Genomic DNA, 26,924 nt, shown 5'->3' with positions numbered 1-26,924 from the left:
ATATGGAGATATACCTATCTCATAGAACTGGAAGGGACCCCAAAAGGTCATTAAGTCCAGCCCCCTGCCTTCACTAGCAGGACCAAGTACTGATTTTGCCCCAGATTCCTAAGTGTCCCCCTCAAGGACTGAACTCATAACTCTGGGTTTAGCAGGTTAATGCTCAAAACCACTGAGCTATCCCCCCTAAATACTTCCTTTTGTTTTAAATCTGCTGCCTATTAATTTAATTTGGTGACCCCCTAGTTCTTGTGTAAACAAGGACTTCCTTATCTACTTTCTCTATACCAATCATGATTTTATAGACCTCAATCATATCTCCCCTTAGCCGTCTCTTTTCCAAGCTGAAAAGTTCCAGTCTTATTAATCTCTCCTCATACGGAAGCCGTTCCATACCCCTCATAATTTTTGTTGCCCTTTTCTGAACCTTTTCGAATTCCAATAGATCTTTTTTGAGATGGGAAGACCACATCTGCACACAGTATTCAAGATGTGGGCGTACCATAGTAGCACAACTTCAAACTGAGGGTGGCACCAACATGTCTTAATTACTTAAGTGACAGGCCCAGAATTCTGCATGTGAACACAGTTTGTCTAATTTTATATTTTGACTAAATTAGCATTAGCAAGACTCAAACAGAGTTAATCCAAGGTTATTAATGGGACTCAAAATGGTGGTATCAAGATAAGACAATATTTTCTGGGCCTGTGAGGAGTTGTTATTATATTCTGGACAGTTAAGAGAAAGAGGTGGCCATTCAATTCCTGCTTTTTTATATGTTGAAAAAGATTTTCAACCATCATTAATTTGTTACTAGAGATTAGGAGAATGTTTTTAGCAAATGTGTAGTTATATGTATAAGGAATCTGGAACCAAGGTGATTACATGTAGAAATGTGGAGACTCTTTTAATCAGGGCACAGGGACCGGGCCGGGGTTCCTGGGGTCACTCGTCTCTCACTGCTCTGTTGCACAATCCCTAGGAAAGAAGAGCAGTTTGTATTACCGAGTGGCTGGTACGGGCAATAGGCTGAATTCTCCCCTAATGTAACCCCAGGGGTGCAGCACCGAGGATGAGGCACTTGGGCCGCCCTGTTTGCAGCAGGGGCTGTTAGTGCCCGGAACAGGCCCGACAATGGGACGTGTAAGGACTGGGGAAGGGCGGGACTCTCTGGCTAATGACTGGGGTGCGGAATAAGACACGGTTCCCTCGAAGAACACGCGCCGCCAGCCCCAGTGTGAACATCCCATTAAATCCCTCCGGAGTGGGCCGAGCCGGGGCCTGCATGGCTCGTCGGGGCCGGCAGGGGGCGCGCAACGCAGTGCAGGCCGGGAGATCCGGTCTGCGGGGCATATTGGGAACCGTAGGCCGCAGTGCATGCTGGTCGTTGTAGTCGCCCGTGCGCCTCGCTTGGCAATAAGAGGAGGAAGGGCAGGGGGCGCTCGCTTTCCCTAAGGAGTCGAGAGGGCAGCAGCGGGGGGATGCCGTCACTTCCGTCGTGCTATGCGCGTCACTTCCGGATCCTGGCGCGGGATGGCTGGCGGGCGCGGACGGGTCTCCCGGAGCCGGCGGGGGCCCATGGCGGCTGGGAAGGGGGCGCTGGGGCTCCGCGCCCCCGAGGAGGCGGTGAACCGCTGGGTGCTGCAGTTCTACTTCCACCAGGCCGTGGGGGCCTATCGGGCCCGTCGGAACCGGGACTTCCGCGAGTTCCGCGACGTGATGCAGGGTGAGGGGCCCGCCCGGGGAGGGAGGGGGGCCCGCCCGGGGAGGGAGGGGGGCCCGCCCGGGGAGGGGAATGGGAGTGGGGAGCGGGGCCCGCCCGCTCGGGGAGGGGGAAGGGGGCTCTTGGGTCCAACTCCGGGATGGTGGTGGGGGGTGGTTCTGACTTGGGTGTCCCAAGCTCTCTGTCTTCTCTCTCTCTAGCTCTGCTACTGCGGCCCCTGGTTAAGGAGCCTGCAGTCTCCCGTCTGCTCCGGATTATGCAGTTTCTTTCAAGAATTGAGGAGGGAGAGAACCTAGGTACGAGAGAACAGCGTCACAATTTGCCTTACTGGTGCTCAGCCCTGTTCCCAAAGTGTCATTCACCTCACTGCATTGCCTATGCACAGTGACGGTTCTGTTGAAATTGCTTTTTATTTACTGTTTGGCCGAGGAAAACCAACTACGCTATTTGGATTGTTTTAAATTGAAGTTCAGGTTTGGGTAAAGGCCTCTGAAACCTCTTTTATAATTCCTTGAAATAATCTGCTTGTGTTTTTTATTTATAAGAGTCTTTTCTGCAAAGGAAAGGACATGGGCCTGCTAATAGTAGGGATAATGCCTCTGACCAGAACCGACGTAATCAAAAGTGACTCTTCTCATAGGGTAGTTAATGTGCTGGGTAAACAAACTGGGAAATAGGGAAGTAATTATCACTCTTTTCAGTTATAGGAATCGAACAATAATAGGTAAAACTTTCAGACTGAGGTATGATTTATTTTTTCCTGTTTAGCATTGTCACTTGAAGGCACGATGTGGGGTAAACATCAAACATTCTGTTATTAATAGCCTAAAACCCAAACAAAAGTTTTTGTTTAAGAAAAACCTGGCTTCTTTGCAGGGATTCCATATTTTCTCTCTGTCATCTGGAACAAAGTCACTTCCACTTTCTTTTGCAAACAATGTATAGGTAATCAATTTAATTCTTCATTTCTCCTGTGATAGAACAAGAACACAATGTTTGAGTGAAAACACTGTGGAGAAGACTTTGTTTTTGCTTTCAATTGGAATTAAAACATTAAGTAAAGCAACCACGTATATCAGTCTTAGATCTAGTTGTAGTTGAGGAAAACTTAAACTTGGGGATCAAATTTGATCTGACGACAATGCCCTTTCAATATTATGGCAAGAACTTTACTTTTAAATTTCTTGATGTTTGAGTATTTAAACTACGTTAGTGTAATCTTCTGTAACTTTTATTCAGTGTGTTAATTCCTGATTTTTCTCTTGAGAGTGTAAATTAAAGGAAACCTCCACATACTCAGCTCGCAATGTTTATTGCTTTTAATTTCAAACTCACCAAACGTCATGTTTCTTTTTGAGGACCTCGCATACCTTAGACAGCCTTTCTTGCCTTTCTTGATCATAACTGTTTTGTCTGTGCAGTTCTCTGCTGTGTCAGTTACTGCAGCATTAGTGGCCTAACAGCAAATCCTAGCCTACTTGTTTTGGCTGCTTCCTGTGGAGGATTTCTTGGGCCCAGGTAGATTTGTGTGTCTGTTTTAAAACCAATAGGAATGCATTGTTTCTTTTAATTGTAGATTGCACCTTTGATACAGAGTCAGAGCTCACCCCTCTTGAATCTGCAATCGGTGTGCTGGAGCTGATTGAGAGAGAATTCCCTGTGTCTGAGGTGGCAATGGAATCTGTTAGAAAAATGGTGAAGCAAGCTGTAAGGGTCAAGTTCTCCTTTTTCATTCAAATAGTTTAGACTTTTATAAGCTTTAATCTAATTGAAAAAAAAAAAAAAGCTTCCCTTACACTGAAGGCAATTGTCCCCTCTCAGATCTTCCCTCCATCATTTGTCTTATTTCCGGGAGCTTTCCATTGCTAGGAAGATAGTAACTTATCAGGATCTGTAACTCTATTAAAGGTGACCTGAAAAGCAGAACATTCCTTTTGCTATTACCATTTTCTCTATTGACTATATTAGAAATAATGCATCCTTTCTCTCTTCTCTTTATTGGAGGACCTTTTAAATGTAGAACCAGAATGCTCTTAGAATCTAAGAATCCCTCCTAAAAACTTACTATTGCAACTAGTCATCCCCTGCAGACTGGTCTGTTCAATTTGCTGGCCTGGGATAAAGTTTGCATATATGATATATGTAAAATATAAAATGTAACTATGATGTTTTATTGCATATTATGCTACAATAAGCAAACCTTTGGCACGTTTTCTCCCCTTCCTACAGCCATATGCTGTCTACCTTCACTTGTAAGCTCTCTGGGGAGGGGCCATGTCAGCTTCTTTTAGTATTGACGTGCCACGTAACTCTGTGGTCCTGTAGAAGGCTACTTGTTTGTTTAAAATTAAGCCAAGGAAATCTGGTGAGAACTGATGGGTTCTCAAACTTCAGGGGTGTTCATGTACATTTACAATAAGTATTTTGCTGAATTGAATGGCACCATACACATGAAAATTAGGTAACGCAATCCGTAATTGTAACCTTGCATTAATGGGATAGTTAGAAGGGTATAGTAGGATTTCAGGTTAGCAGCTCATTAAGGTGTTTGGTGCAAAAAGTGTTATTTCCATGTTACTTGGATAGTATTTGGAAGGAACGTCAGAGGCTTTGCTTGCATTTTGCCTGTGCTGTTTGTGAAGCTGATTTAGGAGATGTGGTTGAATTGATACACATATAAAAACTGAGATCCTCTTTTTCCTCTCTAGGCTGTTATCATTTGTATTAAAAAGAGAGAGTTTGATAAAGCCTCAAAAATTCTGAAAAAAACCATGGCAAAGGATCCCAGCACCCAGGTGAGTTTGATTATGTGAATTTTTGGGGTGTGCGATGGGGTATCTTGTTGGCTGTGCAATATGTTCCCAAACATGTATTTCCTTTTCTTCATTTCTGTCTGTTGCTACCATTGCGTTGTCCGGCACCGAAAGCGAGTGTAGTTGGCAATGCTGACACAGACTCTAGACATTTTGGCTTTTGCTTCCTAATTTAATCAGTGTAAATTAGCTGATAATGTTGTAGTGTCAGTGGGGAAGTCCCCTCTCCACCCAAACCCCTAGCTCCTGCATTTGTAACTTGTATCATTTGTACATATTCAGAATGTTCTTGCCTCTTGACTAGAAACTGAGGACAGAGTTGCTCAGCATTATCCGTGAGAAGAATTTGTCTCATACGATGATCCGAAATTTTTCCTACAAGACTTTTCAGCAGAGTGCGTTCCAGTTCTTGGAGACCTACCTGGAGGATTCAGAGCCCTTTCTCTTGACAGTATGTGTCTACCTTGCTACCCACATTTCAGCCCTACCCCAGCTGTCACCCCCATGGTCTGCGGGAAAATTGCATGTGATGCATGTCACCTCTAACCCCTCCGTGCTCTGTTCAAGGGATACACCCTTAGGTCTCAGGCCTCCAGCTGTCACCTCTCTATAGGCAGCGTCCTCTCTCCCTTCAGATCTGGGATTTAGGCTTGTTTTTCTCTGTGACTATCCCAGCCGTCTGACCTAGCTCCCCACCCATGGGTTCACTCTTTTTCCTGAAGGACAAGGAACCAGCTAGCCTTCACAAAGCAAAGTATGTCTATTTAAGAACAAAAGAATTACAGAGGAAAAATTGTCATAAAACCATGAAAAGTCTTAAGTGCATATTAGAAGCGACTCATCTTTCACATGAGGGTCTGGTAGGAGTCAAAGTCCTTCAGATCCTTCCAGCAGGCCTTGCCCTCTTGTTAAAGGTTCAGGTCAGTTTTCAGGTAAAGAACAACCCCCCAATCCCTTGCTTTAAGTTCACTTTTTGTACCGAAAGCCTTTCTTGGTTTCCTGGGCCTCTGGAAACTGGTCTGGTCCACTATTTGTAAAATCCTTTGGGGTTATACTGCGTTGGTGATGTTTACCTGTCCCAGGATGTGCAATAATCACCTCCAGTCATTGTAGATCCCTGGGGAGACTTGGTAAACCACCTCTGTTCAGTTAGAATACAATCTCTGGCTCACAGAGATGCAGATAACTTTTATAATGTTGATACAATAGTCTCAAATGATATGAATTAGAAAGAAGTTACCAATTTGTTTTTGTCTTATTGACGTGTAATATTTTTGACTTGTACTCAGAAGTCAGATACAAATGTCTGGCTCTAAAGTTTTGGGACCAGAGCACCAAGGGAATAAGTTTTTAGCATTTAAAATTCAGACCTTCTCTTAAGGTTCCATCCTATAAAATGACTTGGTGGTTATTTAAGTTCTTAATCAAGATAACTTAACTCTACACATGTAACTACTGCAGAACACCTGAAAAATGACCAATTATCTTATCTCCAATATACTAAATAGCACCCTGACCATAGAACAGCAAGTAATTGCAGGGATTGTGCACTTAATTAAATAATGTTCCATGTCTGTGGAATGGGAGTAAAATAAATGCAGTTCCATGGAGTTCTATTTGTAATGATTATGTGCTTTCTTCCTGTCAAAGATGGCGAAAAAGACTTTGAATTCAGAATATATTGGTGAAACTAAGAAGCTGGCATTCGTTCCAGAGCCTGTGGAAGTAGCTAAGCAACCACCAGTGGTCGCTCCAGACAGTGTGGAAGTAGCTAAGCAACCACCAGCGGTCGCTCCAGACAGTGTGGAAGTAGCTAAGCAACCACCAGCGGCAGCTCCAGACAGTGTGGAAGTAGCTAAGCAACCACCAGCGGTCGCTCCAGACAGTGTGGAAGTAGCTAAGCAACCACCAGCGGTCGCTCCAGACAGTGTGGAAATGTCTTCAAATGACTTTGAGAGGTGAGCAGCTGTGGTGATGCATTAGCAACTTAGAGAGGAAAGCTGACCACATATGGTGAATGAAGTTTGCCAGAATTTTGCTTCTGAATTGTAGCACCCACTGGTTTAGCTCTGTGCAGGCCGCTGTAACTTTTTGCCATGTGCCAATGCAGTTGTGCTGCCCCAGGGGCTACTACTTGAGGATTTTTCACCAGGCTGTCTAGCTTTGAATTAAAACATTAATCTTTTTTTCTGAAGAGTACCCTGGTGAGTGTTTGGACTATAGGAAGGGAAGGTGTCCCTTGTGACAGGTGGCGAATGAGAGAGGGCCTTATGTTTACAGAAGGGTTTTGGTGTGTCCATGGTTCAGAGGACATAGGTTTGGTCAATAGCATTTAGTTTGCCACTCTTTGGAGGGATAAAACAGATGGATGCTGTGATCCGAGGTGCCTACGGTAGCCGACACTGAAAATGCCAAGGTCAGGGCAGGCTGCAAAAAGGAGAGCAGGTTCTGCCAAAACTGGTGGTTAACACTGAAGTTAGATTCACCAACTAGTCCCAAACTGTGCTCCTGATCTCCCACAATGGTTATCAAGAAGCTAAAAACGAAATCACACAGCACCCTTTATTGCATTCCAGTTCTCTGGCTCCCAATCAGCAAATAGGTCCAGTACAGTGAGAAGTTTTTTAAAACTCTGTTTGCTGCACCAGTGGTTCTCAAACTTTTGTACTGGTGACCCCTTTCACACAGCAAGCCCCTGAATGCGAACCCCCCCTAATAAATTAAAAACACTTTTTTATATGTTTAACACCATTATAAATGCTGGAGGCAAAGCAGGGCTTGGGGGTGGAGGCTGACAGCTCATGGCCTCCCAGGTAATATCCTTACAACCCCCAGTTTTAGAACCCCTGCACTACACAGAATGTTTTTCTGATCCCCAAAGGGCCAGCCACATTGCCAGATCAATACTATTTGGATCTTACCCAAAATACCACGCTGCCAGCCAGTCCTTTAGCATCTACAACGAAAAGTTTTATTATAAAAGAAGAAGAGAGTTGTTAAATGGTCAAAGCAGTCAGATACATACATATGACTTCAGAGTCCATACATCAGGTTCTTAGCAGCATTGGTGAGTTTGCTGGCTTGGAAAGCCCCCCTGGAAAACATCCAAAGCTTGCATGGGTCTATCAGTGCTTTGTTAAAAGCTTCAGTTTGTAGAGAAGATGCTCCAGAGGTGGAAAGCAGGATTGAAAATGGAGAAGATGCAGCTGCCTTTTTATATCCTTTGTCCCAAACACAAGCTCACAGCACATGGGCATGGACAAGCACTTGGAGTCCCCTGTCCAGGGGCGTGTCCCGCTGAGTCATAGGGTAGCCCCTGGCTTCTCTCAGTGGGTTCATTGTACAGCTGATTGCCTTTGATGGGCCATCCAACAGACTGGACAGCGTTGGTGCCAAACTCTCTGGGGGTGTCACCCAGAAACAAAGCACAAGTTCGATATACAAATACATCACACGTTTAGAACTCAATGGAAAGACGATACATATAAACATGATTATACTTATCAAATCATACCTTTCCCCTGATACCTTACATGGCATATCTTGTAGGATTCATTGCAATTTTGGAATATTGGTATCAATATTATAAATGGTCACCCATATTCCATATGGCCTCACGGATGCTTTCAGGATCGTTGCTGTCATTACCAAGCAGTAATGACATCTGTCTGGGACAAGGGGTTCTCAAACTGGGGGTCGGGACCCCTCAAGGGGTCGTGCGGTTATTACATGGGAGGTCGTGAGCTGTCAGTCTCCACCCCAAATCCCGTGTTGCCTCCAGCATTTATAATGGTGTTAAATTAAAAACTCTTTTTTGTATCTTTATAAGGGGGTCGCACTCAGAGGCTTGCTTTGTGAAAGGGGTCACCACTAACAAAGTTTGAGAGCTACTGGTCTTGGAGGAGGCAGCTCACCTGCACTGCTGGCAGGATGGTACATGACACCGAAGTTCTTGTAGAAGGGAGATGAGTCAGTGGAGATTGAGAATGCGTTGTGTTGTGATGGACTTTCAGGCATGATTGTTTGCTATGAATAGGGCCCTACCAAATTCACTGTCCATTTTGATCAGTTTCATGGCCAGAGGGTTTTAAAATTAGTCAATTTCCCGTTTTAAGATGTTTACGCCTGAAATTTCCCGGTGTTGTAACCATGGGGGTCCTGCCCCAAAAGGGGAGTGAGTGTGTGTGTGTGTGTGTGTGTGTGTGTGTGTGTGTGTGTGTGTGACGGGATTGCCACCATCACTTCTGCGCTGCCTTCAAAGCTGGGCTCTGAAGACAGCAGCCACAGAGCTTCCTGGAGGTGGGTCTGATCTCCCCCTGTGCTGCTGGAAGTGCCCCAGCTGGGGGCTCGTAGCTGCTAGTCCGGGCCAGCTGGGGAGGGACAGGACTTCCTCTTTCCCTGCACGGCCACTCTTGGGGAGAGGTCAGACCCAACTCTGGGATCTTCCGACTACAGGAAGTTCCGCGGCTGCGCTGCCTTCAAAGCTGAAGGGGCTGAAAGCTGGGCTCTGAAGGCAGCATCTTTGGAGCTTCCTGCAGCCGGGAGAGGTACCCGGAGGTGGGTCTGACCTCCCTCTGAAAGCGGCTGTGCTGGGGAAGCGGAAGTCCTGTCCCTGACAGAACAGGACTAGCAGCTGGAGCCTGGTGCATGGGAGCAGTCCCCGGTTGGGATGCCCCCAGCCCTGTCTCTCCCTGTCCCCTCCAATAGCTAGATTTCACGGGGGAAGGTCTGATTTCATGGTCTGTGATGTGCTTTTGCATGGATGTGAATTTGGTAGGAGCTTAGCTATGGGGCAGAGTGAGGGGAGCAGCTGTGATTTTAGTGAAGTAGAGCCTTGTATTGTTGAAATCGTTGATGTAACCTGCTTAGCTTCATTTATTTTATAGGCAGCCGCCTGGAACTGTAACCACATATGGGATTTCTGCTCTGAGAGAAGCTTTCAAGACCTTGTCAAATTCCCAAGATTCTGATGCAGCCTTTACCAAACTGGATGAAACAGACTTTTCTTTCCCCAAGCAATTGTCCCCTTCTGTATCCCACAGACTCAAGAGGCAGAGAGAAGAGGAGAATCCACCCTTGGAGACCTCAGACATACCTAAATCACCTCCAAAGAGTAAACGCTTGTTCACTATAAGCAGACTGATTATGGAGCAGGACAGCCAGAGCACTGAGCTGAGTGAGACGCCAGACTCATCCCAGGAGCCAGTGGTATCTTCTGCATTCAGGACTCTTGTTCAAAAGCCACATGTTCAGCGTGTATCTTCCAGAAGTCCCAAGTATGAAGCACATCTGTGACACTGTATTCTAATGCAGATGCAATACTTTGAGAACGTATAGCTAACATTGTTACATTCAACAATAGAACCTTATCAGTGCGAAACTAGAATGTTAAAAATCCCTCCCTTTTGGAAAATGTGGAAATGGATAGTTAAAGCAAATGTTCTATTGCCCTTGTAGTTCATACATGTGGTTAGCAACATGGGAAATGGGAAAGCTCACCACCTACATTCCAATAACCTTAATGCTGACCCTTGACATCCTTGCAAACCGCTTCGCAGTGTATGCATCTGACTATGTAAATCTGCAGTTAGTAATACACAGGTTGGAGTTTGTAGGTATGTTTTGTGGGACAGATTAAGGTAAATTTTCACATCAGTGATGAAGTTAAATCATGTATGAATTTTAAGAGTAATAGAATATTGATGCAAGTTACTTTAATTTTTCCACACTTGTTTTGTACCTTGTATATGTATTATATCACTTAGCTGTAAGTTAGAGTAGGGAATGGGTGGATATGTGGGAACAAACCTTTCTCTGGAGCCAGGCTTCTGGGATGCATGTTTTCTGTAGGACTTGATGAGCATGTAGCAGGGTTCCCTTCTAATGCATCTTGGAGGCTGTGCAGATGAGGACCTCTGCTTTTGCACACTTAAGGCAGTAGTGTGGGTCTGCAGGAATGAAACAGCAGGGAATTCCCTTTCCTGAGCAGTACTTGAGTTCCCCAGGAGAGATGAGGCAAACGTAGTTCCGTAAGGTTTTCAGACTTAGGAGCACTTCAGGGAACTGATTGCAGAGCAGACCCTACTGAGCTGCATGAACTTTCGTGCTTGAAAAGAGACTGGTTTAGAGCTTAGCATTTCAGGTTTTATGTGCTTAACGTGTTACGTGCCAAAGCACTAAAATGCTTGGAAGTTGGCCACTACAAGTGTAAAGCATTTTATTCAGTTCAGTAGGCCCCAGCTGTTCCCAGTGCCCTGCGGAGCACCCGGGATTGGCATGTTCCCAGAGCTCCCTGACTCCTTGACTCTTGCCGCCCATTGTTGACTAAGATCCTAGCTAGGATGCAATGCTTTAAATGGCAGCGGTGCTGATGGTGCTGGCTGTTGGTGACAAAGGATGTCAGCTTTTGCTTCAGGAGTTGATCTTCAAACCTTCCCCTTCCCAAATGCTCGTATACATCTGTGTGAAAATGGTTGCATGCTGCAACAGCGATGGATTGCACAAGAGTATTACTAACAGGGAGCATTTGTTTTCATGTAGTTGCTGTAATATTAAAACTAATTGAATGGATCCTTTTAAAGTATTTTAAATGCACCTGATTTCAGCTGCATCTTATCCTGTAAGGAGTTGAGTATGTGCATGTGAGCGAGAGAAATAAGGAATATAATTGGTTTGGAACCAGCTGGCTTTGCCTGTAGTAAAAATTTCATAGCAGCCTTGTGGAGCATGTGACTTGCTAAGTGCTCCTGCCCCATTCCATTGTCTGTTTCATGCCACATGCACGGCCCTTTCTTGGTAGCTCAGTTGTTTGTATCAGTTTGCAGCAACTGCTTAATTCTTACATAGTTCGCTCTCAGTTGCTTCTTGTGTGTGTTTGATACAGGGATCTGTCAAGGTCCAAAGAGAACTGCCTGTAGGTATTAAAATGGCACTGAGTGGCTTTGAATGCAGACATACGCATATGGCACCCTTTACCTACAAACCAGTCAGATGGCAGTGGACTAAGATGCATGTGTTGTGGAGGTGAAGCAAACATACATAATCCAGCTGTCAGGCAAGCTCCCACGGTTCCCAGTGCTGCATACTGATCTTAGTCTTGACTCATTGGTACCAAGGTGGTCCTGGACCGTTTTACCAGTGGCCTCTAGGTAATTAGTCAGTGTTCTGTGTTCCTTTTGGATGTGTGATTTAGCTGTCTGCAGTGACTGTCTCTTCAGCCCTCATTAACCAGGCTGGCTTTTTGCAGTTAAAATGTGTGTTGTATGTTTTCAGGCCACTGAAAGCAAGATGGAACACCTTGAACGGGCAAGAAGAAAAGGACACATGGAGTGAGGAAGATGAGCTCTTCCTGGACAAGAGTAAGTATGCTATTTTTGCCATGCACACTCTTTAATTGCTGGTCCCAACCATGCTGTTGGCCCTGGGGCACTCTGTTGCCTTGAACACTTGACAGAAACCAAAAGTCTAGAAATCCCATAACCCTGGAAAGCTTGGGACTACGGTTGCTGTTACAGGACTGCAGAAATGGAGATGATGTCCCTTTCTTAGGCGGGCCCAAACAATGGGAAGTTGCTAAATCCATTGTGTACCTGATCATGGAACATCTAGCAAGTACTCTCTTGTTACAGCTTCAGACCTGTCAGTCATTGTCAGCTATTCTAGTCTGAGACCCAGCCCAAAAGCAGTTCCTTCCCATTAACAGCTGTAGGGTGGCAGATGAGCATTTGCATGCTTGTTTCAAAAGGTGTAATTAATCACAGCTAAGACTTTTCTTCTGGATGCTGTTTAACATCTGGGACCTTCCCTGCTGTGGCCTGAACATGCTTCCATTTATGAACAGGGATTTCTATTGAGGAAGCTTTTTGGCTCAGGCTGTCCTTTTTTTTTTTTTTTTTTCTTTTCTTAGACACATTTGCTAACCTGAGACAAGTCTAATTCCTTTTGACGCAGTCTTAGTTATTATATTTCTTTAGTTACACTTCTTATGAGTAACCAGGGCTAGGATCAGAATGGCCAAGTGTCTCTTCAGTATGTGGAATTCTAGAAGCTAGAGGAAGTAAGGGCATTTGTTTCTATTTTCCATACCCGGGCCAAGGGCGTTCCCCTGGTGGCCATGCCGCTCTCTCCCTGTAATGGAACCGGCTAAAGCCAGTCTCTCTGGGAGATACATGCACAGCAGAAGGCGAATGCTGAAATATGACTCTTCTTGGGTTTATTTTTCAGAGTCCCCTGGGAGAAATAGCCACAGCTCTTCAATCCTCGGTTCCAAGAAACAGGTAATATAGAGCCCTCCAGCTCCGTTCAGCAGCCCAGAGCAAGGCTCTGCAGGGGTAGTGAAGCAATAGAAAAGGTTGGAAAGGGGAAATCCCTTTTGCTGTTCAGAGGTTTCTTAGCCTCTGGTATCAGCTCAGGTAGAAGAGTCCAAGTGATTGGTGCACATTGAATGGAGAACTCTGAGATGCTGAACTGACAGATGATATTTACTAAGGGACTGGAGTACTTTGGTCAATGCTTGCGTTATCTAAGCGTTGAACTTACAAGGGGGTGAGTTGGGTTGCACGGATCTTTAAATTGAGAGGGCCTGGCTTATGTTTGTCCACTAAAAGCCAGGAAAGTAGTAGAGGCCTAAAATACTGTGTGCCGCTTATCCTGGCTGGCATCTGCTTCCTGAACCGCTCAGCAGGTAAGTGAGCTGAAGAGGCGGAGAACTAGAACACACCCTAGAAACCACATCATTCCTAAATAAGCCTGAAGCTAGTATTAAAAATATAAATACTCTTTCAGGAGGTGCCGGGGTTGGTGTCTCCTGAGTGAATCCTCCTTCCTTGCCCCCTTTTGTCTGATGCCAATTGTTTGGAGCTGGGTCCGTCGGATTTTCCATGCAGTGAAAAAGCGTGGTGCATGCCAGTGGCACCACATACAGAGTTTGTCACCTGGCAGCATTTGCCTTGTAAAGGCTCCAAGATCTGATGCCTGCAGTAACCAACTTTCTGACAAGTGAATGGCTGTTCACTTTTATGCTACCTGTACATCTTTCATTGTTTGCTTTCCTGTGGTTCACCTCTTCCCTTATACTTGGCCTCCTGTCACTGAACTTCACAGTGCCCTCGAACGCAGCACTTTCCTTCCACGAGCCGCAGGTAGTTAGTTCTCTTCACTTGTATGGACGTTGCACAGGGCGTGTAACTTCCACACTCTCTCCATGATTACTTGGAGGATACAAGAGCAATAACTCCTGAGAATTTCCTGTGTAATCTACACTGTGATGTGGGAAACAGAACTAATCCTGAACTTCAGCTATAATATTTTCCTGGTTTATATAACCATTGTAACAATTCTTCTGGAATGGAGTGATCACTGGGTACCTTGGAGTTATTGGCAAGGTACCTGTGCCTTCTTCCTATGTTATAAGAAGGTGCTGATAGTATGGATGTAAGGGGGACCAAGGAGGCTAAGAAGCCTGTAGTGTAGAGGTGATAGGACCTGTGCCTTAAGAGTCATGACACCCCTTGTTCTTCTTTTGCAGAGGTGGACAGTACAGGAAAGCGAGTGGATCAGAGAAGGAGTGAAGAAGTTTGGAGAAGGGAACTGGAAAATCATTTGCAAAAAGTTCCCCTTTGAGAACCGCACCTCGGTGATGATTAAGGATCGCTGGCGGACTATGAAAAAGCTGGGACTCCACTGAAAACAGCAGTTGAGAACTCTTAGAGTCACACTTGCTCTCATTTGTCTCCAAAAGATGGACCAAAGCAACAACTGCCATGGGAGGAGGCTTGTAGTCCCCTTCCTAGCAATGTGATAGGAATGATGTGGAGACTTGTTATGGCTGCTTGGGAGAGCTGAATGCTACAGCTGGAAGAAGCAAAGTTTGACTAGAGCTTGTGAAACCTTCCTAGTTCTTGCATTTAGCTGGAGTCACTAAATTTAGGTCTTTGTCTGTCAACAGAAGCAACCCAGCCTGAGTAACTATGGAAATAGGCTAGTAAAGGTGCTACAGTGCTGACATGTTGTATATGTTCAGAAACAGCGAGGACTCTGGCAGCCTTTGCCCTGTGAGCATTCGAGCTGGAACCTGAGTGGCCTGTAGCCGGGTCGCAGCTTTCTCTACTCCGAGGCTGGTTGAATGGCAGGGTAATCCTGTCACCGACTGTTTTATCTATAGTCATTTTCTGAAACCGATTGTGAATCACTTGGCTGATCGGCTTTCTCCATCTGCCCCTCCCAGAGGGGCAAGCAGCAGTGTAGGCTGAGCTGTTGCTGAGTTGCCCCGGCAGAAGTCTGGTTTCTTGGCAAGGGGACTGGCGTTGGGTTCCACATTTCTCTGCTTTGTACATTTTTATATTGAGTGGGGATTTCTTCCTCCACGTTTTTTTGATGCTTTAAAATAGATGTTTTGTTTTGTCTTTGTGCTCATTAGTTTCTAGAATGTTTGGAGCCAGATGTCATCAAGTTAAAAGTTAGTGTTCAGTTGGTTTGACTTGCCTCCTTCTTCGCAAAATTCCCTTCCTTGTGTCTGTTTCCTGGAGTAGTGCATTATCTCTGAAAGGTCTCTGGGGATCTCTGGCAGGCCCCAGACATGCCTTGCCTTCTAATGCCAAGTCCGATCCCATGTCTGAACCCATCATGTAAAATAAAGCAGTTCCTGTGTTGGATATAACAATTGCAACAAATTTGATTTGTATCTCCCCAGCATTCCCTCCTCAGGTAAATATTCCACCTTGAAAAGGGAGAAGCTTGGCATATCCCTGGGTCAGTGGCCTAGTGACAGCTTTGTGGGACACCCTGTTAACAACCAGAATTTCATCCTGCATTCACTTCCTGAGCCAGCTGAAGCGGGGAGCATCGCATCAGCAACTAACTGAATTGGAGTGCCAGAAAGTCTTGTACCCCATCCGGTGGGATGCTGCTGCTTATTAGAGACAAGTGGATTTCAGAGGCACTTATGTATCATCTTCCCCTCACTTCCACCAACACTCATGCATTTAATTTCCTTCGGTTCTAGCTGCAGAAATACCCCCAACAGCAGGGGTCCTGTGAGCTGCTTCCGTTGTCACTGGTGCTGGGTAGAAGTCCCCTGCTTGCCTTAGCCATGTCCTTTGGCACTAGCGGTTGCTGGAAGGAACCTCACCAGAGGAACTCCTGGCTGTCTGGATACAAGTGGCTCAAGTAACCTCTTCAACTTCGCTATTAGCCAGACTCTTTCTCCCTGCCCTTTGCCCTGTTTATTTTATATTTTCTTCTGTTCTGAAACTTTCCTCTGTGCTTGAGTGGCCTGGCTGTGAAGTGTGCCTTTGGCAAAGCCACGTTTCCCCTGTTTAGTAGTTCCATTTGGGCCAGTTACAGTAAACCAGATTAATAAGTGTCAGTGGGAGAAACATGGGCCACTTTCTTCCTTGTGCCATACGAGGGCATGAGAATAAATATCATCCCACATCCAAAAATAGATACCAGCCCTTTGCTTGCCTCCCACTCTATGCAATAGAACGCTTTCCAGCCAGTGGTGCCCCTTTCCCATTTACAGAGTGAGGACATTGTCACAGACTCCATAAGAGAAGAGAAGTCACAGCCAAAGATGAAACAGGACCTATCTTGCAGCACCCAGATGGGATGGCAGCATAAGGTAGTGGAAGATATAGGGCACACAGCCCATGTAGCCAAGTCCCTGGATCTTCTCTGGCATATTGTTGCTCTGTGATCAGTGTCTAGATTTCTTGTACTAAATTAAGTTTCTAGGAATGTTTTAACACACTAATCACTGTAAAGAGTCCTTCAGACCATGGTGTGGGCTGTAGACAGAAGTCTGAGTGCAGGACACCCAGCCTGCCCCCAGAACAAGCAGTTCCCCAGGAAGAACCATTTGTACCTAGTGACGTTTCTTCAAAGCGGACTTCAGGGTTTTACAAAATGTTTCAGACGGTTAAGCTCTAATGAGGACAAACTGCACAGCTGCCCATGCAGGCCTGGTAATTGCACTGAGATTACCTTGAGGAGTTGAACTCCTTCCAAGTGCCCCTGATGTTTGGATAAGTGCAGCTGTGTTGTGTGCTGAAGGAAAAATGTTTGGCAAAAGCAGAGGAGTGAGGAGTGAAGTTAATGATTATCCCCTTGCATCCTGGGACCCATGCTCCTGCTCTGCCCCAGCCAGAGTGGTGGAGGCTCACAAGGCAGCATGGTCCCACTCTTTCCTTTGGCTGTGATTGTGGGTCTGCTTAGTCTGACGGGCCCTGCCAAGAGCCCAAAGACCGAGCCCCTGAGTGGCTCCAGTGAGCAGCCTCTCTTCCGTGGAGCTGATCGCTATGACTTCGCCATTGTTGTCCCTGCAGGTGGCACAGAGTGCTTCTGGCAGTTTGCACATCAGAGCGGCTACTTCTACTTCAGCTATGAGGTGAGTGCTGGGGAGGACTCTTGCAAATGGCAGGTTTTCAGCTCAATGGAATTTCCTGGTAAAATAAAGAACTTCCCGCAGCCAGACAGCTGCATATCCAACGGAGGAATTGCCAGAGTGGATCCAGCTGTCATGGTCTCTGGCAATAGCCAGTACCAGCTGCTTCAGGGGGAAGGTAGAATGAATCCGGTAGTCAACGATTAGGCAAAAACCTGGTCTTAGAGAGAGGCTGTCAGTCAGTAGCTGGTTTATGTCCTAAAGCAGGAGGGCTTATAGCTCCCCAAAACAGTTACACTAACTAGGATTTTTTTAAAGTAACTCTGGATGCTCTCAGTGTTCGCTTAAAACTTCAACCTTTTTTTAATCCTAAACTTTGTCTCAATGAGCTCTTACAGCAGTGAGTTCCACAGGTTAAATGTTCATTGTGTAAAACATTGCAGATAGTTTCTGTAGTGTAACATTTACGTTATGCACACACAAGATCCCCAACTGAAAAAAAGACAAACTCCTGAATCTTTCCAGCTATGAGGATGGCCAGCTGTCTGGGGTGCTGGGTTCTTTGGAGCACTCAATTTCCCCTGGAGTTTGGCAGCTGCTGGTTCAAATCCCACTCCAAATGACTAGCTAAAGATTTTTTTTATCAGACTAAATGATCTAAATGGTCCCTTCTGGCTTCAGAATTTTTAAAAACGGTATCTTCTGTATCAAGTTGCTGCCTTTCACTTTCAATGTCTGCTTGCTCTTGTATGCTGAGCGGGTGTGAATAAGAGTGCCTGACCTACCTTCTCCACGCCTCTATTTTGTCCCTTCTAAAGTCTCCTTTGAACTGAACAGTCCCATTCTTGTCCTCAAAATGTTCATCCCTGCCTCTGAACCCCTCGATTTTTGCTCTACCCCTTGAAGGAAGGCGATGAGGACGGTGTTCTGTCCTGGTAGCACACAGGAGTTGCCCTCTAGTCCAGTGCCCAATCTCTGACAGTGGCCGGAGGCAGATACTTCAGAGGAAGATGGAAGCAGCCTTGTATTAGGCAGGTGTGGGATGATCGTCTCGTCACCTCCCCACACACATATTAGCTGTCTTCCTAATTCCTTAAAGAGATGGGTTTAAATCCTGAGGCACGAGGTTTATTGTCTCTTCAAAAGTAGTTAGCATTAACTATTGTAACTCTGGATATTCTTGTTACCCATATCATTGTCCAATCCCTTTTTGAATCTTGCTAAGTTCCTGGCAACAGACACCTCCTCTGGCAATGAGTTCCGCAGTCTAATCTCGCAGGTGGAAGTGTTTTGCTTCGTGTTAGTTTTGCATTTTTCTCTTTCATTTCACTGAATGTCCCCTATGTTATGAGAGGGGGAACAGAAGCTCTGATCTCTCTCTCTCTCTTTTTAGCTGATGGTTTATTAGTGATTCATATAATGGCATCATATTTTTCTCAGCCATACTTTAAATGTCCCCTTTTAACCCTCCTGACTTCCATTTTCACTCTTAATGCCATAGATTACTCTCCTTTCTATTGATTTCACTGGAGTTGGATTTCTTTCACCTGAACAAGAGGGGGTTCAAATAACCTCTTCAACCTCATTAGCCAGACTCTTCCCCCGCCCCCCAGCTCACCTGCCTGTTTGTTTTGTTAAGGGGAGGCCTTTTAGTGACCTCACTCAAGGCTGAGTTTAAGGACTCCGTTTTTAGGGCCTTTTTGACTAAATTTCTTTTCAACTCCCCCTTCCTAAAGGTTAAGGCCCCACCATGCTGCTCCTGGGGCCCTCCCCTCTGTTGAGGAAGCTTGAACTTGATTGTATTGTGGTGACTATTAGAGGCTCAACTAGTGATTACTTCAGGCAACTCCTGGCTTTGGCTTTGACCTCAGTGGAGATGAACGTCTCCTGGTTCTGGAGGATGTGCTGTTCCGAAGGTTGCTAGGGAACTTTGCCAAGTCAGTAGCAGAGGGGTGAGTGCTAGTAGCCAGCATCCAGTGTTGGTTGGATCTTCACTTGGCAGGAGGTTCCACAGTGCATGAACTCAGCTAAGCACTCACAACAGGAGACCTTCCTGTCCCCTGGCTGCGAGTGGCAGGAGTATCCGAGGTCTCTTGCTGCGTGGTTGTGTATCGTCAGTGCTAGGTACTGGGCTCCCGCCTGGTATGGAGCCCTCCAATCCTCTTATCTTAAACCCTGCGACTTCCCAGCTTCTGTTTACACTGGGCCGATTGAAGTAGATCTGGGAGTTTGTGCCTGGCACTCCTGGCGCTCTTGGTGTTTATCAGCGGCTCCCTTTATCTGTGGTGCGTGTGGAGCAAAGCAGCTGCGCTGTAGGCAGAGGGGTTGGAGCTGTTCAAGGATTCGGTGGACTGAGCTGGCGTTCAAGCCCACGGTGCTCCCCCGCCCTTCTCTCAGCCTGTTCGAAAGCAGGGGAGGTGTGCGGCTGGGAGTACTGATTGCTGCATGCGTAAAGGGCAAGGAGGGCTGGGTTGAACCATAACACAGCTCCTGCTGGGGGCTGACTGTACATGGAGGGAAGGGAATCCACTGCCCAGTCATGGAACCTGTTGGGGGACCAGCCCTGTGCTAGCTAGATCTCTACTAGCCGTGGCAAGACTCAGTATACAAACGAAGTGGTTGGGGAGAGAAAGGGGATTGCGGGAGAGGAGAATTACCCTGTACAGCGCAAAACGGCAAAATCCTTGGTGTCCTTGCTCTGACATGGGCAGAGGAGGAAGCAGACTCAGCAGGTTCTCCTTGCCCCAGCCTTCCTTTCTGAGCCTGCATCCCCTGGAGCTAGGCCTGAGTGACCAGCAAACCACTTAGCTGCCAGGTGGAGGCTCTTTGCTACCACTCTGCAGGGTGAAAGATTTCTCCCCATTTCACTGACAGGAATTGAGCCATCCAGCCACACACTATGTGGAGAGCCAGGACTTCCCCAGTCCTGTGCTTTTTCCTCCAGATGGTGCCTCTGCATAGCCTGTCTGGTCTGCTCAGTACGCTGTGGCTCCTGTAAACTCACGGCCACCCACTCGAGGTGAGTTTAGCTGTGTAGTAATTGCCACTGAGAACAGTCATGGGCTTTGCTGCCTTTATTAGCAACACGGCCCCATCTGTTCCCATGGGAATTTCCGAGGACAGCATGGGTCAGGCTTGTTCTTCGCTAGAACTCAGAGCTGCACCCAAAGTTCCCTGTTCTGCTCATTGTCTCTTGGCTTCAGGTACAACGAACTTCAGGAATTGGACATGACAGACATGTCTTGGCCACTGCAAACGATCCCAACGGCCTCCAGATGGGCACGTCCCAGGATGTACGAGGACAGATGAACTTCCCCACCAAAGAGACAGGTTCTTGCCACCCCTGCTATCTCCCTGGCCCACGAGAGCTGGACTACTCCAATCCTCCTGCAGATCGTTAATGATCTAAGCCATAGTCCTGTAAAAGTCTTGCTAGACACAGCATGTGTGATACTGAGCTCAGAACTGGACTATACAGGCAACCAAGCTTTTCTGCAGCTGCTAAGCTCGGAGAGACCGTGTCTCTGCCGCAGAGAAGGGGTAAATGGGAGCTAACAGCGGAGGATTTGGGGTAATGTCTGACTGTCACAGCACCTGTTGCTCTCCTCTGATGCTTTGAACCACTTCCCTCTACAGGTTTTTACCAGCTGTGCTTGAGCAATCGGCTCAACCACTTCGGTGTCGTGCAGGTTTATCTCAACTTTGGTGTGTTCTATGAAGGCTTTGACCTGCAAAACTCGCCAGACATGGAAAGGAAGAAAATTAATGACACACTGGAGGCAATTGAGGTAATGTTTTATTTGCACCATCAGCTGCCTTGGAATACATTTTTATTTATTTTTTTAATTATTTAATTTATAAATTTATTTAATTTAATCAATTGCAGGGCTGAAGCAAGCTCAAATGGGCATCTTGGTTTTAAAAATGAGGCAAATGGAAGTAAATGGGGAGCTAAGGATAACTGCTGCTCCCAGGAAACACACATGGGGCAGCAACTGGAGTAGTGTTAAACCAGTCAGACACTTGGCTCTGGAGAGAGCCAGGAATGGGGGGGGGGTCACATTCTGGGGTGCAATCCAGATCAATGAGTGGCTGTGTCACTGCCTGCCCTGTAGCCCTGGGCCGACCAAACAGCATGCAGGTCACACCTTGACTGTGTGTAGCCAACTGGCCCAGCAGCCTGACGGCAACACTCCAGTCACCCTCTGGCTTGGTTACCACCTGCAGGGTGACCCCAACACACTCCCAGTCTTGAATTTTCCCCAAAACGTGTTCTGCTGTCCAGCCCGCTGCTGAGCAGGTCAGGTATTAGAAGTCCATTGCCCCTCTAAGGGGTCAATACGCAAGTTTGCTGCCTTAACTTGAGTTACTCAAACAGTTCAGTTCAAACACAGCATTGGATTAGTTCTGATTGTAGTTAAAGAAAATCATTTTATTTTTTAAAGACATTTTAGGTGAGTACAAGTATAAGGCATTAAAGTCGGAAATGGTTACAAGAAAACTAAAGATAAAGCACTGTCTAGTAGCTAAAACTCAAGCTAGACTTGGTTGAAGATAAAATCCTTAGCAAAATTGCTGACCAAATTCTCAGGTCAGGATCTCTCATAAAGTCAAAGGGTTGGCTCCTTTGTCATCTTAGGTGAGAGAGAGAGAGAGAGAGACGGGGAGAGCTTTGGGGTGGTTTTGCCCCTTGCTTTTATAGTCCAGCCACCTTCTGAAGTGGATTCTTTTGAGGATTAACCCTCAAAGCAACGTTTATTCAACCTCTAAAGGCAGCAACATGGAGACTGGTGGTGAAAGTGGCTCCATGCATGTTCTTCTCTGCTGTATATGCTGAAATGCAGCTTGTCTCCTGCCATTTCCCCCTTTTGCTGTCTCAAGGACCCTGTTTACTCCTTAGATCTAAATTGAGGTGTGCACATTCCTGTATTAAACAGGTCTGTCCTAAACAACTTTTGCCTAGCCAGGGCTGTGCTATCACCACCATACAGGGGAATTCATAACTCTACATATGTTGTGTACATCTCACCAGGACATTGACAAGCAAGTTATTAGTTCCAAGTGATACCTCACAGGGCCTATGTTCAACACATAGTATGCGTAGCATGTGAATACAGTGCTGCTTTTGGTCACGGGGTTGTGTGAAAAACAGGAAGGCTGGCTGAGGGAGAGGTCTGTCAGTGGGGCATATGAAATTGGATGGGGCTGACTGCTGGGGATCTGCATGGAATGTATCAATCAACAGGGTCCTGTTCTGTTCCTGAAACACCCTGCTCTTGTCATTCAATCCCAAATGCTGAAAGATCTGTTCCTGCAGGCTCTGTGGGAGGTCTGCGGGGCTTCCATTCTTCCCGGTTCTCATAGGAACTTGGCAACTGCCAGACCAGATCAGCCCTAAGGTTCATCTACCCCTGTATCCTGCCTGACACTGGCCAGCACCAGATGCTTCACAGGAATATTCAAGAAACCTGGCAGAAGGCAGATGTGGGATAATGTCCCCACAAAGGTTTCATCCCAACCCCCACTACTAGAGGTTGTCTTGAGCCCTGAAGCACATAGTTAAAGTTCTTCCAAAACAGTTAGCATGAACAATAATATCCACTGGATCTGGCCAAGTTCTTGGCCTCGGTGATACTTGGTGCCCTTGAGTTCCACAATCTAATCAGGGGTTGGGAGAAGGATTTCATTACCTGTCCTTGTGCTCGTTGCAGGAGAGCACCCGCAAGCTGCAGGCCCACATCTTCCACATGTGGCGCTTTTATAACTTTGCCCGGATGAGGAAAGCGGCTGACTATTTCCTCCTTCAGTCCAACTATAACTACGTGAACTGGTGGTCACTGGCTCAGAGCCTCGTCATTGTCCTCTCGGGTGTCCTGCAGCTGTATTTCCTAAAGCGGCTCTTCAATGTGCAGCCCACTACTGCCACCAACAAACCGAGGTGCTAAGGCCTCTGGCTTACACCACTGCTGGACCCATGCAGCAGGAAGGACCGAAGGAAAGGCCCGTAACACTGCAGAGCACACTGAACTCCATCTCATCCTTTCTCCCCTCCGCCTCCATGGAAGAATGGGAGATCCTACCTGTGGAAGGAGCTGGACTGGGGGATTTTTTCAGGTACAGAATTCCCCTCAATACCCTAGCGTTCAGCTGGCTCTTTATCTTCATTCTCTACTAGGTCTGTAGCACAAGACCCATTTTGGGGGGAGGAAGAGGGGATGGTTCACTGTTGGTTTAGGCCTAATCTGCCCAATGGTCTAATAGTGAAATGGCTTGAAAAGCTGTTCACGTATTTATAAATAAAACAAACCGTTCACACTGCACAAGCACTGTCCTGTCTGAAGCCACCATCCTCTAGGAACCAGGGCTGCTCCCTGCCATGGAAGCCACTGCTACAGCACCCACCTACACAGATTCTGATTAGCCTCAGGGGTGTGGTCATGGTGTCCTCCAGTCACACAACCCTGTCAGCCCCCCCTCTCGCTGTACTTGGGTCTCTGTTGGGGAACAAGGCAGAAACAACCCTGGGGAGGGGAGGAATTACTTTGTTCCTGTTGACTGAAACAGCCGTGTTCATCTCTGTCTCCTGCTACACAGAACTTCCAGCTTGCCCTAGCACCCATGGAGGGGGGAGGTGGCTGCATTAAGGTGATCTACCCCCCCTCCGCAGCTACTACTGAGAAAACTGCCTTTAGCCTGTGAGCGTAAGAGCTGTTCCTGGGCAGGGCTTAGGACCAAGTAGCTGAGTTCTTTCACTAGACCACACCAACATGGTTTTTATTAGATAGAAAACAAGTTTTATGTAAGCCCTGTCTCCTCTTGAGGCTAGGACAGGCACTCCTCAGAGCTCTCAAGAGTTAGATTGGTCTGTAATCCTTTACAGCAGCCTGCAGAGCCCCATCCCAGGAGAGCTCCCTGCTGCTGCTTTGAGTTCTGACTTCACAACACGCTCCATTGCCATGTGCAGCTGAGTCCTCAGAGCCTTGTGCTGCTGGCTGCCCTTTAAGTAAGTGTCTCCTCATGCCGCACGTACTCCCCCACGTCAGCCTGATGAAACACTACGATCGCCATGGGGTCCACTTTCCGGCAGTCCTGGGTAGACTTTGCTGCTACTCCAAAACCCTGGGGAATTAAGAACAGTGAAACTCAGGCACCCACTTGTATCAACACTACTCTGCTCAAAGCAAGTTCATCACTGTTTTCTGAAGAACAATCCACTCCCCTACCAGCACTGTCACTTACCAGAGGAACATCGGCCATGGAATACACCACCACACCCTGGTACTGAGCTGTGTTCTCGGTGATGCGGCCTAGGCCAGATTTCAGCACGTGGTTCCCATAAAGGAAGGACTGCTCTGCTCCAGGTTTCACCCACACTTTATACTGCAAGAGAAAAGCACCCATCCTTAGGAGGCACAGCAGTTGCTCACCCAAATCTTCCCAAGTTAAACTTACTGCTGAACCTACAAGGTTATTCCTCATGCAACTGGGCACAAGGGTAGAGACACAGCTGATGCCACCTTGTGAAGCAAGGCTCAAGTAGGGTATCTGGGGCATGGGAGACAACAGGGAAGACCTGTAACAGTCTGTTGTTTCCTTTTGCTCTTCATGCAGCCATGTAAGGGGACCAGAGGCTGAGGCCAGCGGAGGTTAGTGCCAGGGAAGCCCACAGAAAGCAGATTACTTTGTGCATGTAGGGTGAGCCAGAAGGCAGACACTTGAGACTGGAGACAGCTCCAGTGCCACGAGGGGAGTGAGTAGGGAGGGAAATATTAGCAGTAGATAGTTAGTAGCACCTAAAGACTTCAAACAGGATCAGGCTCCGGCTCCACTGTTCTCACACTGTATAAATCTATTAAAGAGACACTCCATGCATACAAGCTAGAGCGACACAGGGTAGGGGATATGTGCAACATAAGAGCAAATGAGTATGAGGAAGAATTGGTCCATCTTGTTTAGTTATAGGTCTGCAGACATATTACACCCTTTTCCCACCCAGGTTCCCTCTAATTTTTTCCGTGTGTGGAATAAATATTATGTGCACCAGTAGAAACAAAAAACCTAGATATAGTATTTTTTAAAAGTTAAATAGGGATAATTACTCCAGCCAGGACAGGTTAGGCATTTTAGAACTCACACTTAAATTTAATTCTTTCAGTAGTAAGAAAAAAATGAAATGCATAGACCAGTCAAAACACTAAACACACTTTGAAAGAATAAAATTACAAAGAATATATGTACATTGCAAGAAGTAACAATATAGGTATATGTTGGGAGGTGCGTGTGACAATACAGGGACAGCGTGTGTGTGTGACACAGACTGTGTGTGTGCTGGCTGCTAGGAAAGTTTTTGAGAGATGCTCCATGCTGTCTCTTTAAGGCACTCATGGAAAGCTCTCCTGCTCTGTGGGCGGGGAGAGAGACAGACTGTGTGAGCTGGCTGCTGGGGAAGTCTCAGAAACAGTGCACTCTCTCTTTAAAGAAAGGCACTCACTCACCCTTCCCTGCAGAAGCTCTGAGTCCTGAGCCAGGCTGTCCCCCCTCAGCCCTGTGGAGATGGGGTACAGGGGCTGGGGGAGGGGGATCAGCACCCTCCTCCCCCACCCCTGCTCTGCACAGCCAGCAGGAGGGTCCTGTGAGCAGCTGCAGAATGGAGCAACATGGGGGGAGGGGCACCTGAGCACATGCTACCTCTGTGCTAATCAGCTGGGCAGCACTTAAACGGCTCCTGGGCTGCTCAAGGAGCAGCTTACAGGGAGCACAGCACACCAGTGCTGCTAAACGTGACCAAGGATCAGGTTGCTGCCTGAAAGCTTCTCCTTAGCAAGCCTCTCACCTTGGCATAGGGAGCAAGGTAATCCAGGGCAGTGACGTGGAGCCGGAACTTCTGGGTCTTGGTGAACTTCCCAAAGCAGGTGCCAAGTGCCACCAGCTTGTCCCCAGGGATACTGGTCGCCACCTTCAAGATTCTCTCACTAGGAAAGAGCAAACGCAGCCAACGTGTGATTAGTTCTCAGAGAACCTCAACGCCTAAAGAGAAGGTTTAACCAGCACCAGGCCCCCCACTGTCAGCCAGAGGCACGGATGGGGCAGGGCAACCTGGCTGGGGACCTGCAGTGCACGAATAGCTGCAGTCACAAGCAGCATCAGCCCCACACGCTCCAGGAGACACAGCGCCCTGGGGCCAATCCCTGCCCTGACCCAGCAGGGGCCCGGTCTGCAGAACTGGTCACTTCGCTTGTGGCCTGGGGACTCCAGCCCGGCTGCGCCGCCCACCTGACGTAGTAAACCCGGTCCTTGTGCAGGCGGAAACAGTAGGAGCCGTCGGGCCGGTCCACCAGCAGCTGGATGTTCTCGCCGATGCTGTGGGGAGAGAGACCGTGAGTGGTGGGTCCCGGGACGGGCCACTTGGGGGCCACCAGCCCCCCCCGCCCGGGCCAGGACATGCCCCCCTCCCCCCCGGCTACCCCGGGCCAGGCCCCCCCCCTCCGCTCAGCCCCCCCTCCGCCCAGCCGCTACCCCGGGCCAGGCCCCCCCCCGCCCCTCAGCCCCCCCCGCCCGGGCCAGGACATGCCCCCCTCCGCCCAGCCCCTCCCCCCGGCTACCCCGGGCCAGGCCCCCCCCTCCGCTCAGCGCCCCCCCCGCCCGGGCCAAGACATGCCCCCCTCCGCCCAGCCCCTCCCCCCGGCTACCCCGGGCCAGGCCCTCCCCCGGGCCAGGACATGCCCCCTTCCGCTACCCCGGCCCCGCCTCACTATTTCGCGAGCTTCTCGAACAGGGCCCGGGTCTCCTCCTCCGTCAGGGGCCGCATCGCCGCACCCGACAGCTCCGGGCTTAGTCAGGGCACTGCTCCACGTGGGGGAGGGGACAGCCCGGAACCGGAAACAGCCCTGGGCTAGTAGAGTCTGGAACATAGAGCGTCCCTGGGTGGATGGGGCCAGCGTACCCCGCTCAGTGCCATAGAGTCGGAGGGACGCGCGTACCGGGTTTGAGTTCGCGGAGCTGTAG

General features: G+C 47.7%; 3 protein-coding genes across 7 annotated transcripts; 2 read left to right on the top strand and 1 right to left on the bottom strand.

Annotated features, from left to right (window-relative positions):
• The first annotated feature begins 1,413 nt into the window (after positions 1-1,413).
• TERF2 (telomeric repeat binding factor 2) lies at positions 1,414-15,197 on the top strand. Of its 5 annotated transcripts, none has more exons than XM_005310576.4 (10): positions 1,414-1,727; positions 1,925-2,020; positions 3,301-3,431; positions 4,433-4,519; positions 4,842-4,988; positions 6,188-6,495; positions 9,580-9,813; positions 11,810-11,895; positions 12,761-12,813; positions 14,064-15,197. In XM_005310576.4, exons 1-10 carry the CDS (start codon positions 1,505-1,507, stop codon positions 14,220-14,222), a joined length of 1,524 nt encoding a protein of 507 aa, XP_005310633.3. In that variant the 5' UTR covers positions 1,414-1,504; the 3' UTR covers positions 14,223-15,197. The 5 variants fall into 5 exon arrangements, with proteins under 5 accessions (XP_005310633.3, XP_042707977.2, XP_005310632.3 ...); XM_005310575.4 differs by having other exon boundaries at positions 1,441-1,727; positions 9,424-9,813; XM_042852043.2 differs by lacking the exon at positions 12,761-12,813 and having other exon boundaries at positions 1,440-1,727; positions 9,424-9,813; positions 14,064-15,009.
• A 1,314-nt stretch (positions 15,198-16,511) lies between these two features.
• TMED6 (transmembrane p24 trafficking protein 6) lies at positions 16,512-23,232 on the top strand. The gene is made up of 4 exons (XM_005310579.4): positions 16,512-16,922; positions 20,123-20,249; positions 20,556-20,707; positions 22,631-23,232. The coding sequence occupies exons 1-4, from the start codon at positions 16,659-16,661 to the stop codon at positions 22,862-22,864; spliced, it is 777 nt and encodes a 258-aa protein (XP_005310636.2). The 5' UTR covers positions 16,512-16,658; the 3' UTR covers positions 22,865-23,232.
• On the bottom strand, positions 21,331-26,897 carry NIP7 (nucleolar pre-rRNA processing protein NIP7). Its single transcript, XM_005310577.4, has 5 exons — positions 26,672-26,897; positions 26,193-26,279; positions 25,753-25,891; positions 24,159-24,299; positions 21,331-24,038 (listed from the first exon to the last, which is right to left on the bottom strand). The coding sequence occupies exons 1-5, from the start codon at positions 26,725-26,727 to the stop codon at positions 23,919-23,921; spliced, it is 543 nt and encodes a 180-aa protein (XP_005310634.1). The 5' UTR covers positions 26,728-26,897; the 3' UTR covers positions 21,331-23,918.
• Positions 26,898-26,924: the final 27 nt, after the last annotated feature.

This window comes from Chrysemys picta, chromosome 14 (assembly GCF_011386835.1).
Source record: "Chrysemys picta bellii isolate R12L10 chromosome 14, ASM1138683v2, whole genome shotgun sequence".
Lineage (NCBI taxonomy): Eukaryota > Metazoa > Chordata > Testudines > Emydidae > Chrysemys > Chrysemys picta.
Note: the sequence above shows the minus strand (reverse complement) of the source record. Positions and strands in the feature narration are given on the sequence as shown.